Source organism: Cornus florida, unplaced genomic scaffold (assembly GCF_030987335.1).
Source record: "Cornus florida cultivar Cherokee Brave unplaced genomic scaffold, ASM3098733v1 CherokeeBrave_3.0.0_Hap2_Chr08, whole genome shotgun sequence".
Classification (NCBI taxonomy): domain Eukaryota; kingdom Viridiplantae; phylum Streptophyta; class Magnoliopsida; order Cornales; family Cornaceae; genus Cornus; species Cornus florida.
Window position 1 is genome coordinate 96,567,160 of NW_026775578.1, and position 13,774 is coordinate 96,580,933.

The 13,774-nt window shown below is 35.3% G+C and overlaps 1 protein-coding gene across 1 annotated transcript; it reads right to left on the minus strand.

The window, feature by feature from the left end:
- Window positions 1-10,755: 10,755 nt before the first annotated feature.
- On the minus strand, window positions 10,756-12,616 carry LOC132270604 (receptor kinase-like protein Xa21). Its single transcript, XM_059771777.1, has 3 exons — window positions 11,806-12,616; window positions 11,482-11,691; window positions 10,756-11,111 (listed from the first exon to the last, which is right to left on the minus strand). Exons 1-3 carry the CDS (start codon window positions 12,614-12,616, stop codon window positions 10,756-10,758), a joined length of 1,377 nt encoding a protein of 458 aa, XP_059627760.1.
- Window positions 12,617-13,774: the final 1,158 nt, after the last annotated feature.

Genomic DNA, 13,774 nt, shown 5'->3' on the forward strand with positions numbered 1-13,774 from the left:
AGCAATTAAAATCCATTAATAACCCAAGTAATTACAGAGAAGTTTAATAATTCAGCAATTAACATCCCCATGCATGTTTAGATCAAAACGAATATACAGATGGTAATTTAGTCCAAAATGATATCCAAATAATTGCAGAGACAATAATTAATATTCTAACAATTAAAATCCAACGGTAATCCAAGTAATTGCAGAAAAAGTTTAACAATTCGACAATTAACATTCCAATGCATGAATAGATCAAAATAAATATACAGAGGACCCTACCATGCACTTAAAATAGGCTTTATACATATCCCACATCCCATTATATTGCTAGAATTTAATTAAGTAATTAATCCATCTTTCATCCGTTAACAGTATACATAATTCCATTAATTTGATACTGTTTATGCCAAGTAATTAGAACTGAATTCTAATTAATTTTAAGTCTTAATGATACTCAAAACCATCTTCCTAATCACTCTGTATAGTCCCAGATTGATCAGAATAGTCTCCATGCACCAACAGTACAAACAGTTCGTAAAAAAAAAAACAAAAAAAAATATAACAGTGTGCAAAATTGAAGAGGGAGCCTGCTCTAAACCTTGGGAACAGGCTCTTTCAGCCTAGAGCCAGCTCCATGGTCCTTGGAGCCTGCTCTACATAGGTGGGAGCCAGCTCCCACTTCTATGGAGCTGGCTCTCACTCATTCTGAGAGCTTTCGGCCTCCTCCGCTCCGTTTCAGCTCATCCTCTCCATCTCCGGCCACTCCAACCTTACTGTTCTTCCTCTATATTGTAGTTACAGACCTTAAATTACATCTATTAATAATTTAGACCTTGGTTTGATGCAGTAAGATTCAAAATAAAATTAAAATAGTGGCCCGTTTTATGCCGAAACAGAAACGATACAAAACTATACATGTCAGAATGATTTCAAATTAATTTCACCGATTACAGATAATGAAACATAATATACAACAGTCATGCATGGTTCAATTATTGTTCAATTAAATTTCCTAAAGACTATCTAGGTGTACAGAACACAAGCAAAGGGAAGGAGGAAGAAAAGAACTTGCCTTTGAGTTTCAGATTTGAAACTCTAATTCCACAGTTTCTGTATGATACGCTTGTGTTCTAAACTGTAAATCTACTCCTCCAGTGCTTTGGTTCAAACCCAGAACAACCCCGTGCCTTCCTCTTTGAACTGCTTTATTAATCACCCAAGGTTACACTTTGTTTCTCTCTAATCCTCCTCTCTGTTTCTCTCTGCCTCTCACTCCGGGAATAAGGTTTTGTTTTCAACCCTAGGCAGAACGTATACATGTATATATATAGACTTATAAACTCTTAACCCTAATTCCAATTCTAATCTAAGAATGAAACTAATTAAATCATAAGTCGGCTACATCTTGAAACCTAAAATCCTAAGGCACGATAAAGAAAATAAATACACAATGAATTAATTAATTAAATCAATTAAATAATTATGGTAATTAAAACAGTAAAATACAACGAATTAATTAAAAGCACTTGAACAAGTAATTCCAATTATATAAAAAAATCCAATTAAATAACCCAATTAAATAATTAAATCCATTAAATAATTAAAACACTTAAACAAGTAATTTCAATTAACAAAAATAAAAATAAATCAATTAAGTCAATTAAATCACCAAAATAGAAAATAATAATAGAAAATTAAATACCAGGAATATCCTTGTAAAATTAGGGGTATTACACTACATCTCTTGGAAGCTACAATTTTAAACTTTATTCATTGGTTATGACCTACTAGGCTATGTTGATGGCTCAAAACTATGTCCAGTTGCCACCCTCACCCAGGAAGGAACCACCAGACCAAATCCAAATTATATTATCTGGATTCAACAAGATCAGTTAATCCTTAATGCCATCATTGGCTTCCTCTCCCCAACCATTATTCTATTCATTGCTCAAGCCAAAACTTCTCGTAAAGCATGGACCATCTTGGCCAACACATGTGCCATGCCTTCTCGTGGATGCATCAAACAGGTTAAATGTCAACTAAAGAAGATCACAAAGGGGTCTGAAAGTGTGACTGAATTTATACAGATAATAAAAGCAAGAGCTGATGAACTTGCTCTTCTTAGAGCACTACTTGATGCAGAGGATCTTACAAAAAAATTGTCGATGGGCTTGGTGATGAGTACAAGGAACTGGTTCGTGCTGTCCAAGCCAGGGATACTTTAATTTCCTTTGAAGAGCTTTATGAAAAATTGCTCAACTTTGAAGCATCATTGCTGACCACACAAACAGCACCATCTCACTTTCCTTCTACTGCAAATCCCACCAGCAGAAACACAACAAACTGGCGTCCACCATCAGGCTCCGGCAGCAACAATACCTCCTAGCACTCTAATAACAATCAAAATTTCACATCAATAAATGGTGGACTAACCTCAACTCCAGGCACTCATCCTTTTCATCCATACTTGGGATTTTGCAAAATCTACAGACTACAGGGTCATACTGCAAAAAAAAAATGTCCCTCATTTCGACTGGTACCAATTTTATCACCCAACAACAACTCCAATGCTCCAATCAATCATCTTACTTTATCATGGCAACCACAGGCATACAATGCTGCTAGTTCTTCTACCAATCCATCTTGGCTCTTGGATAGTGGTGCCTCTCACTATGTCACTGCTGATTCAAATAATCTCTCAATGCATGCTCCATACAATGGCTCAGATGACATTATGATCAGAGATGGCTCGGGCCTCCCCATTACCCACATTGGTTCCACTTCTCTCACAACTTCTAAAAATACTTTTCAATTAAATAATGTTCTTTGTGTTCCTGATATGAAAAAAAAAAAATCTTATCTCAATTTTCTAATTTTGTAGCATAAACAATGTTTCAATTGAATTCTTACCATCTACCTTTCTTGTGAAGGAACTTTAAACAGGGGCAACACTACTGAAGGGTCAAACTAAAGATGGTGTATATGAGTGGCCAGTTTCATCCCCATTACTTGCCTTTTCCAGTATAAAGACTTCCTCCTCTGAGTGGTATCATAGACTAGGACATCCAGCTTTTTCCATTTTGAAACATATTGTTTCCAGTAATAAACTAAGCTTAACTTCCTCTGTGTCATTCAATTTCTCTTGCAATGCTTGTCTCTGTAATAAAAGCCATAAATTGTCATTCTCTACATCCACACTTGTCTCTTCTCAACCTCTTGAAACTATCTTTTCAGATGTTTGGGCTTCACCAATAATTTCAACTGATGGATTTAAATACTATACAACATTTATTGATCACTTCACAAAATATATTTAGTTCTACCCCGTTAAGCAAAAATCAGAAGTCAAAGCTATTTTTATTCACTTTAAAACCATTGTTGAAAAATACTTTGATAAAAATATCAAGACATTCTACTCTGATAATGGAGGCGAATACATTGCCCTTACCAATTTTCTTGTAACCAATGGAATTTCTCATCTCACTACACCACATCACACACCTAAACACAATGGCTTTTCTAAAAGAAGACATCTTCACATAGTTGAAACTGGTTTAGCATTACTCTCCCATGCCTTACTTCCTCTAGTCTATTGGTCTTGTGCATTTGCCACAACAGTCTACCTAATAAATCGAATGCTAACACCCACACTTGATCTCTCCTCTCCATATGAAAATATTTTTGGAACTACTCTTAACTACTCCAAACTATGAATTTTCGGATGTCTGTGTTACCCTTGGCTTAGACCATATACAAGTCACAAACTAGATTCTCGTTCAAAACCATCTGTCTTTATTAGATATTCTTTAACTCAAAATGCCTAATATTGTCTTGATCCCTCTACCTCCAAAATCTATGTATCTTGGCATGTTAAGTTTGTTGAGTCCTCATTTCCTTTCACCCATCTCTCCAAATAATCAACTCATACCCAATCCAATTCTATTTCCACTTAGATTCCTCCACTTCTGCGTGTCTCCTCAACATCTGATCCGGTATCACCACTCAATATTCCATCAGCAGTAGACGTTCATCAACAGTTACCCAGTGAACTTCCACTACCAGCACCCATGGTCGACCCCTTACCTGCACTAAACTCATTTGCACCAATCACTCACACCACTTCCCGGCAACCAACACCAAGTACTAATCCTCACACTGCTCACCAAATGACCACCAGAGTCAAGAACAACATTCACAAACCTTTCAAAAAAATAAACCTTCACACTCAACTATCTAAATCCAATGACATTGAACTAACCACGGTGACCCAAGCTATCAAAGATCATAAATGGTGTCGAGCTATGTCTGAAAAGTATGATGCCTTAGTCAAGAATGACACATTGGAGTTAGTTCCACCTGATACAAATCACAACCTCATTGGAAGTTAGTGGATTTTTTGAATTAAAAGGAATTCTGGTGATTCTATTGACAGGTTCAAAGCTCGTCTAGTTGCAAAGGGCTTTTACCAACGTCCGGGAATAGATTATCATGACACATTCAGTCCTGTGCTTAAGCTAACCCTGATTCAAGTTGTGCTCAGTTTGGTTGTAAGTCGTGGCTGGTCATTACGACAACTTGACATAAACAATGCCTTTCTTCAAGGTACCCTTTCAGATAATGTATATATGTCCCAACCACCATGTTTTTTTGATAAAGACCACCCATCACATGTATGCAAACTCAGAAAAGCAATTTATGGCCTAAAACAAGCTCCTCGGGCCTGGTATCAGGAACTTCGAACCTTTCTGTCTTCTGTCTTTAAGAATTCCTATATTGATGCTTCTCTATTTGTCTTCAATGCTGATGGTCATACTCTATATCTCATTGTATATGTTGATGAAAAAATTCTCACGGGTAATGGTATTGCCATGGTAAATCGGTTTGTGACTGTTCTTGCTCAACGATTTTCTATTAAAGATCTTGGGTTGCTGACTTATTTTTTGGGTGTCGAGGTTGTCCCAAACAAAAATGGTATGTTACTCTCTCAGCGGTGCTACATTATGGATCTTTTAGCTCACACACAGATGCAAGAAGCCAAGTTAGTTCTCACTCTAATGCCAACTAGTCCCTCTCTCATGTTAAACTCGAGTTCCACTCTGTTTGATCCATCTGAGTATCGCACAGTTATTGGCAGCCTTCAGTATTTACTCTTCACAAGACCTGACATTGCCTTTGCTGTTAACAAGTTATCACAATATATGCATTGCCCTACAACTGAGCATTGGCACTTTGTAAAAAGGCTCTTGCGTTATCTGGTTAGAACCATTTGTAATGACCTGGTCATTTTCCTTCCTTTCCTTTTTCTCCATTTTTACGAATTAAATTTTTTTCGTTGAAATTTCCTTTCACGTAACTCACTCTTCGTGGTTGGAGTTGATTTTTGACTCCATGTGCTCTCATTCTTGTTGGTTTCCCTGAAAGGCGTAACTTTACTTTTAAAGAAAAACTCACCAGTTTTTTCTTTTTCCCGTAAGGGCGTGAATGAAAAGATTCTTCAGAAATATTTTCATTTCTTAGGGTAGTTTTCATAAATATCTTTTGAAGATATTTTGATTTGGGTGTTTTTAAGAAAATATCTTTTGGAAGATATTTTCATGCGGATCACTTTTGCAGTTATCTTTTTGTGTAGGGGCCTTTATGCAATTAATGAAAGTTAATTGCAAAGTGTCTCCTTAGGGCTTGAATCCTCGTATAGAATTCATTTTCACATTTCATTGAGTCATATACTCTTAGAATTGTCTTGCGGTCGATCTCCCTCGTTTTCGGGTTTTTGACCCCGGTTGCCGCCGAACTTGTTTGGGGTATATCTCTCTGTTCGGGACTCAGTTTTTGATACCGTTTCTTCTGTTGTTCAGTTTTTATAATTTCAGTTCTTTTTTGTTCACGGTGTTTTGTTGTTTGAGCGCGTCTGCTCAAATTCCACTTTTTTGGGCAGGGTAGGATCCATTCGGGGCACTTTTTAAGTTTTTCCATAAATAGGGGGTGAGAGGGATATTTTTACTCATCTTCCCCCTCACTCGGCCTTGGTGAGGCCTTCGATTCCAACTGATTGGAATCCTTTTTAAGCCATTTTTCGAGTTTGGGTTTAAAGCCAAGTTTGGATTTGGTGTGACCTCCTTAGGGTTTAATGTTCATCTCATTGTCCCTGACAAAACCCCAAAGTTTCGTAGGATTCAGAGCGGTTCCGTTTCGGTGGGATTTGAGATTTCATCTCAAAGTGAGGTAGGGGTTGTTGTATGTTTATTTCCTTAGTGTTTTAGTGTTTTTGGAGCTTAATATATATTGTTTACATGCTTGTTTAATCATAGTCTTATGTATAGATAGAAATCCTTTGAAATGATTTAGAGTTTAATGATTAATAGCATGTTTGGTGTAAATATATGTATAGTTTGCCAAATTATAGTCTATATATATATTGTGTAGCTAAATTCATGATTTAGAAGCATGCTTAGCTTATATATATATAGTGTGTAGAGATATCATGTATTTAGTAGCTTAAGGAATTATTGTATATAGGCATTATATAGCTTATTAGATAATTCAAGCCTTGAGAGCATGTATATCTTGCCGTAGGTAAATTGTTTCATTTACCAAATTATTTAATTTTAGCGACATTTCATGTTTAAATGATAATCTCTTGAAATGTAGTACATTAATTACCTTGTGAGCATGTTACTAACTTGTTATAGAATTAATACTTGTGGCCTCTTAAAATGGTAATTGGACTTAGCATGATATAGGATACCGTTGTCTTGCAAAGATTATTTAAATATATCCTGCGTAAGTATATAGCTTATTTAGAATATTACAATTGATTACTTTGAAAACCAGTTACTAAATTATAGTTTATTTAGTACTTGTGGCTTAGGATGGTAATTTGGCTCAATTGTTGTAAAATATTCTTGTTTTGTGTATAAATTGCATATCGAGGACTTGACATATCATATGCCACTTAGACTTGAATTCTAGGACATGATTTGTGTTGATTTAACCTTACTTGTGCATGAAAGATGGGTTTTATGCATTATTTGATTTTGTATAAGTTTGGTCTAATTTATTAATTTTGCATAAGTTTTGAACTTAATGATTTTGGAAGGCTTGTAAGGAAAATGTACATGTGATGGCTAGAGTTTGGCTCTAGTATGCAGACAAGAGTTTCCTTAGTCATATGGAGTACACAATAGGTAGTACCTTGTGGGTTGTAATTGCCCAGAATAACTTATACACGCGCGCACTAGGTAGTACCTTATGGGTCGTAATTGCTGAGAATAACTTGCTTGGCCTGTGATCGAGTATCCTAGTATTTCCACTATTTAATTTCGCATTAAATTCCTAATAGTTAATGGTGGATTACTTGTAGCTTGTGAATTGGTACTTGCCTTGTATATTTAAATCTTATTTAGTATATTTGTGCTTGTATACTTGATTCGTTGGTGTAAACCTTATTTTGTATATTGAACTTGTATACTCATTCCGTGTGTTTAAAATTACATTTAGTACACTTGTGAATGTATACTTGTGAATATGTATATATTTTTATTGCATTCCGTTTCAATATTGATTTGTGTACTTATGGACGTATACTTGTTGATATTGAATATTTCGCTACACATTGCTTAGTGTACCTAGCATGTATACTTGTATATTGATGATGTAGCTTAGAGATAGCCTAGCATACTTGTATCGTGTATACTTGTCTTGTGCGTGTCTCATTTAGCTTAATATACTTGTGCTTGTATACTTGATTTTCGAGGTTCTCCATATAAATTGTATGCTTGTGTATGTAGACTTAGATATTGCATATCTTGTTTTAATATGGTTTAGCATACTTGTAAATGTATGCTTGTACGTCGTATATCGAGTTTTAACACTTTTTTTGCATATCTTGTTTTAATATACTTGAGCATGTATACTTGTATGTCGTAGTTCATTTTAATTGCATGAGTAGCTTGAGATGATCCCTTAGTTCACCTTGGAACATAGATGTTAGGAGGAATGATCCCTTGTGATGATCTATGTTGAACTTGCATGGCATTTGAAACTTTAGGGTATACACATGCACTTCTCCCTACGAGTAACTTATTTACTCACCCTAAGTTATTAGGATATTTTTCAGGTATGGATACCTTGGTTTGGGATGCACAACATGCATCCCTAGGTTACCTTGTATATTTTGAAGTGATTTGATGTATTTTGCCAACATGCAAGTGTTAACATGTTTAGATTCTCTTTGAAATTGTAATGAAATATTTGGTTTAACATGTTATTTTCAATTCCGAATATGTAATAAGTGCCTAAGCTCTCATTTTAGTACTCATTTGATATGTATGACACGAGGCCAAGGGCCACAAACTTTAAAGTTCAAGTGTATGCATTTAAATTTCAAGTTTCACCTTTGAAATGTAATTTTTCTAACCTTGGAGGTTTGGCATGTAAAATCTTGTAAATGAATCTTAAAAACGCCGCAGGCCATGGTAGCATATTTAAAATATCATATTACACATGCGTGCACGTTTACATCATCACACAATAGCATATAATTCAAATTGATCAGGCCATGGGGGATTTAAAGGAGGCTTGAGAAGCCTTTTGCATTTTCGGGTTTTACAGAACTTTCTGCAAAAATTCAAGCCATTTCAGTCAACCAAAGCATCATTTTGGCCGACCAGTGGCTAATTGAACAATGAAAATCAAATTCCAAAAGCCAATGTCCATTTTAAGCCACAACCGGTTGACTGATTTGTCATTTCAGCTGACCGAAATGAAGGCTCATTTCTTGGCTCATTCCAGTCGACCGAAGATTCATTTCTACCGATCGAAATAGAGTTGCCTTGTAGGTTTTTGTTTGGTTGTTGCCTTTTCAGATTTATACCGATTGGTTCGTTCCCACTCGACTTCGTTGACCTTGTTTAAGCCATCTAATGGCGGACGTAGTCTAGTTTAAACTAGATCTTGTTCATTGGTCGTCATTGGTACCCTAAGATACTAACTGATTCCTTCGTTTTATTTTTTCTTTTGGTTAATTCTTTCAGTTCCGTGGCTTGTCGAAGTCCACACCAAGAATTAGGGTTTGCACCTACCTTAGTGACTGTTTCACTTCTTTTGCTTCCGCATTTTGAATCTGTTTCGGGTCATCACAAGACATACTGGGTTTGTAAAATCCAGGGTCGTCACACCATTAATGATGGCTTACAAATTTATTATGACTCATCTCTCAGCTTGCATGCTTTTTCCGATGCTGATTGGGCAGGGGACAAAGATACTTTTTCATCTATAGGAGCCTATGTTATTTATCTTGATAAAAATCCTATTTCCTAGAGTTCTAAAAAGCAATGGATCATAGTTAGATCCTCTACAGGGGCAAAAGTATCGATTTGTTGCTAATACTGCTGCTGAACTAATTGGATTTGTTATCTTCTCTCTGATCTTGGTGTTAAGCTTCCCTGCTGTCCAGTAATTTATTGTGATAACATTGGAACCAACCAACTCTGTTCAAATCCAGTTTTTCATTCCAGAGTGAAGCATCTTGCAATTGATTTTCATTTTATTCGAGATCAGGTTCAAAATGGTGTTCTTCGAGTTGCTCATGTTTCTTTTGAAGATCAAATTGTTGATGCTCTTACTAAGCCTCTTCCTCGACAACAATTTACTTAACTCAAGTCCAAGATTGGACTTCTCTCATGAGCTCCATCTTGAGGGGGCATAATAGAGGAAACTGACTTATCCTTATCTTTATTTTGTACTATTCAAATTGTTTTTTAGTTGTACATAGCAGCGCTAGTTTATAGGATCTGTAACAAACATTTTGCTACTCTCTGTTGTATTTATTGGTTTGTTGTTTAATGACAAGTATGAGTGTGGAATTAAACAATTCATCCATTCTCAATTCTATCAAAGTTATCCATGTAATTTTTTTCATAGGGAAAACACAGTACTGAAACTTACATTTTTTATGCCAGAAATAAATTGCACAAAGGAGAAAAACAAAGATAGGACTTGTACAATGAGAAGCAATTGAAATTATTTTTGTGTAATTACATTTATCAAGTTGATTTAATTAATTATTGTCTCATAGGATATGGTTCTATAGAAAAATTAACTATCTAGAATCACTCAACATGGTCAGTTGTTATCTATATCAAATTATGTCATTAATTAATACAACATAGGAGGTTACGCTAAATACAATATAGGATGTTATGCTAACATGGTATCATGACCAATTCACATTTATAACAAAATTTAAATGATAGGTTCAGAAGATATTGGGTATACTAGGCATACTATGTCATTAGCAACGTCCCTTCTGTGAAAATGTCATATCAGCATTTTGTCAATAATTTTTTGTAAGTAGTTGGGACAAATTTCATGGGTAAACAAGGGCAAACATCCATTAAGGTTGTTTAGCCTGCATTTAGTTGATGTAGAAATGTTTGTCTCTCATGTAAAAATGTTGACAAAAAGATGACTGCGTGTATTTTTATCAAATTTAGATAAATGAGAAAAAAAAAAATTATTTGTTCATTATGAAAGATACGAGTAATAGTTAGATGGATGCAAGTAGAACAAGCTAAAAATTTCTAAGATATTGCAAAACAATTATTCATAAACTATTAAGTTAATTGCTTGGAAAAAATTTATATTTTATTAAGTTACATCGATCATGTATGACCAACTTCAACATAACATGATATATTCTACTATAAGACATTACTTCCTCCAACTCATAATTAAAGAAGAAATCAGAACTACTTACAGACACTTTATTCAAGGCCTCATTAGATTTTCAAGAACTATGGTTTTGAACTTCTTGAGCCTAACTAGGGCATCTTCTATGTTAATCCTCTCCTCAGGTAACTCTGATGTGCATTCTAGAGCCAATTTGAAGATAGATGGAAAAAAAATTTGTATGACAGTAAAATTTTCTTCCTCTACACTCACTAAATTAGAATCCACAACATCCATCACTGCACTCGAAAAAGACTCAAATACCCAACTCTTTAAGCTCACTTCTCCCACAAATAGATCATCAGTCGGTTTCTTTCTTGTAAATGTTTCCAACAGCAGGATTCCATAACTATATACATCACCAGCAATGGACACTACTCCGGCTAACCCGTACTCTGCAACATCACTACTCATTGTCAACTCAACAAAGGAAAAACACATTATGTATAGAGAATAAATGAACTATAAGAACAATACATGAAGATGCTTAGCCCCGACAAGAAAAATGAACAAGTTAATATACATAGTAGTTCCATAATATTTTGGCATATATTCTTCTTCTTCATGAGGATCTTATCTTATTATTACTATTATTTATAACAAGTTAGCATACGCAAACAGAATAAAAACATTGAAACACAAATGTTTATATGTTCTTCGTGGGATTTTTTTTTTTTCTTCCATATGTCAGGAGATTGATATATAGAGCTAAAATATTTAAACGATTGTGTTGTAGCATATCATTATAGAATGAATTAAGTTTACCTGGTGCCATATACCCAATGGTGCCCAAGTTCTTTGTGTGTGTTATTGACTTGTTCTCTGGCAAGAGCTTTGTTATGCCGAAGTCAGCTACATGCGCGACCATGTCTTCATCTAATAGGATGTTGCTCGGCTTTAGGTCACAATGCACAACAGAGGTTGAAGAACCATGATACAGATACTCCAAGGCAGATGCCACATCTATCACAATGCCTAATCTTTTAACAATATTCAAAAAGTAGTTGTGAGAATAAAGTCAGTTCTCAAGGTTCCCGTTAGGCATGTATTCAAGCACCAAGGCTTTGAAATCGAGGTTCAAGAAACTACTGATTATCTTGACAAGATTTTGGTGGCAAATGTTGTGAATTACTTCGTACTCTACATCAAAACTCGCGAATGCTCTTTGCAACTTCAAATCAAAGACCTTTACAGCAGCTATCATCCCATCAGAGAATGTCCCTTTGTATACTGTGCCAATGCTTCCCTTCCCAATCAAATTGCCTTCACTAAAATGGTTTGTTGCATAAAGAATCTCATTATATGAAATTCTTCTATGTGTTATGCTAATTGGTGGATCAACTTGAATCGGAATTTGCTTCTTTTTGTTTCGGAATTGTAGCCACCAAATTAAAAGAGCTACTCCAACTACCACTAATGCAACAACCGATGGTACAATGAATTTTAGGACAATCTGAATCTTCCCTAATTTTCTATGACTTTTATATGCTTTGACATGGAACTGAGGTGCACCGCACAATGCACCACTTTGCCTGAAAGACTCGGGGGTGAAGTTGGCAAAAGGTTCTCCAGTGGGGATTTCTCCGGTTAGTCTATTGAAAGAAACATTCAAATATTTAAGATCTGAAAGTTTCTCCAACGACTTGGGGATCACACCAGAAAGATCATTCTGAGAGAGGTTCAAGGATTTCATACTTATCAAATTAGAAAATGACAAGGGTATGGGGCCTTGTAATCTATTCTGACATAGATCTAAGGATTCCAAGCTCTGGAGTTGACCAATGGTGCTTGGAAGTTCACCTGTGAACTGATTTTCTGACAGATACAATTCACTAATGTGTTTCAAATTGCCAATTTCTGGAGGTAGAGAGCCAATTAGAATATTGGAGGACAAGTCCATAGTAATGACATCCTCAAGGCTCCACAAAGTTGGTGGTATTTTTGAAGTCAGTGCATTGGAGCCTAAATGGAGGATTCGTAATGAAGTTAATAGTCCAAAACAGTTTGGAATTCAGCCAGAAAGCTTATTTCTTCACAAATTCAACTCAAATATGTTTGTCAAATTGCAAAAAGAGTTGGGCATCAACCCCTGTATTAGATTTTCAAATATTCCCAAACGTTGGATTTTGCTTAGTTGCCCGAGTATATTTGGAATTGATCCTGTTAAGTCATTACCTCCCAACCCCAATAACACTAAGTTGCTCAAATTACCAATTGCACTAGGAATCATGCCTCTGATGCCACTAGAAGTTGCATAAAATTGTTGGAGTGAAATGGACAAATTTCCCCAGAACTTTGGAAGAATTATTCAAGGGATTACCTCCTATATCTAGAACCATCAAAAGCTTGCAATTGGTTAATGAAGAAAGAAAATCTATTTCAGGGCCAGATTAATCATTAGTCAAGTTATTTAATGGAAGCCCGAGATCTCGGAGGTGATGTAAATTCCTAAGAGTCATGGGTACACTACCGTTGAAAAAGTTATCATTTAGATGGATTCTAGCTAGTTTTGAGGCATTTGAGATGGAGCAAGGAATTGGTCCACTGAATTGGTTCGTAGCAAGAAAAAAATACTTTAGATTTGGAAGCTAAAGGCCTAAAGTCAATGGAAGATTCCCAAAAAAATGATTCTAAGAAAGGGAAAGGGTTTCCAATGTAGAGATGTTGAAAATTGAGTGTGGTGGTGTACCACCAATGTAATGACCCGGTCTTTTTCCTCCTTTTTCCTTTTTCGGTGATTTTCTTTTTTCGTCTTTTTTTTCCTATTTTGTCTTTTCCTTATTTCATCTTTTTCCCGTTTATCATTTTTCCTTGCATAACCTCACTTTCTGTGCTCGGATTTGATTTCAGTTTTGAATACATTTATGATATTTGATTTCCATGACATTTGTATTTTTACTTTTGTAGAAAACACATTCTAGTTGCTTACTTTTTCTTAAAGGGCATGGATGCATACTTTATTGTTATTTTTCTTTATTTTTTGGGTTTTTATGTAATTACATAAAGTAATTATTTTTCGTCTTATGGACCTTTTTGCAATTTAATTTGTAAGATATTT

What these genes read in the sequence shown, in the direction of transcription:
- LOC132270604 (XM_059771777.1), bottom strand. Translation starts at nt 12,616, where the DNA reads ATGGACTTGTCCTCCAATATTCTAATTGGCTCTCTACCTCCAGAAATT. An exon ending in AAATCTTGTCAAGATAATCA is followed by an intron (nt 11,692 to 11,805) that starts GTAGTTTCTTGA and finishes TTAAAAGATTAG; the next exon opens with GCATTGTGATAGATGTGGCA. An exon ending in CATTGGGTATATGGCACCAG is followed by an intron (nt 11,112 to 11,481) that starts GTAAACTTAATT and finishes GTGATGTTGCAG; the next exon opens with AGTACGGGTTAGCCGGAGTA.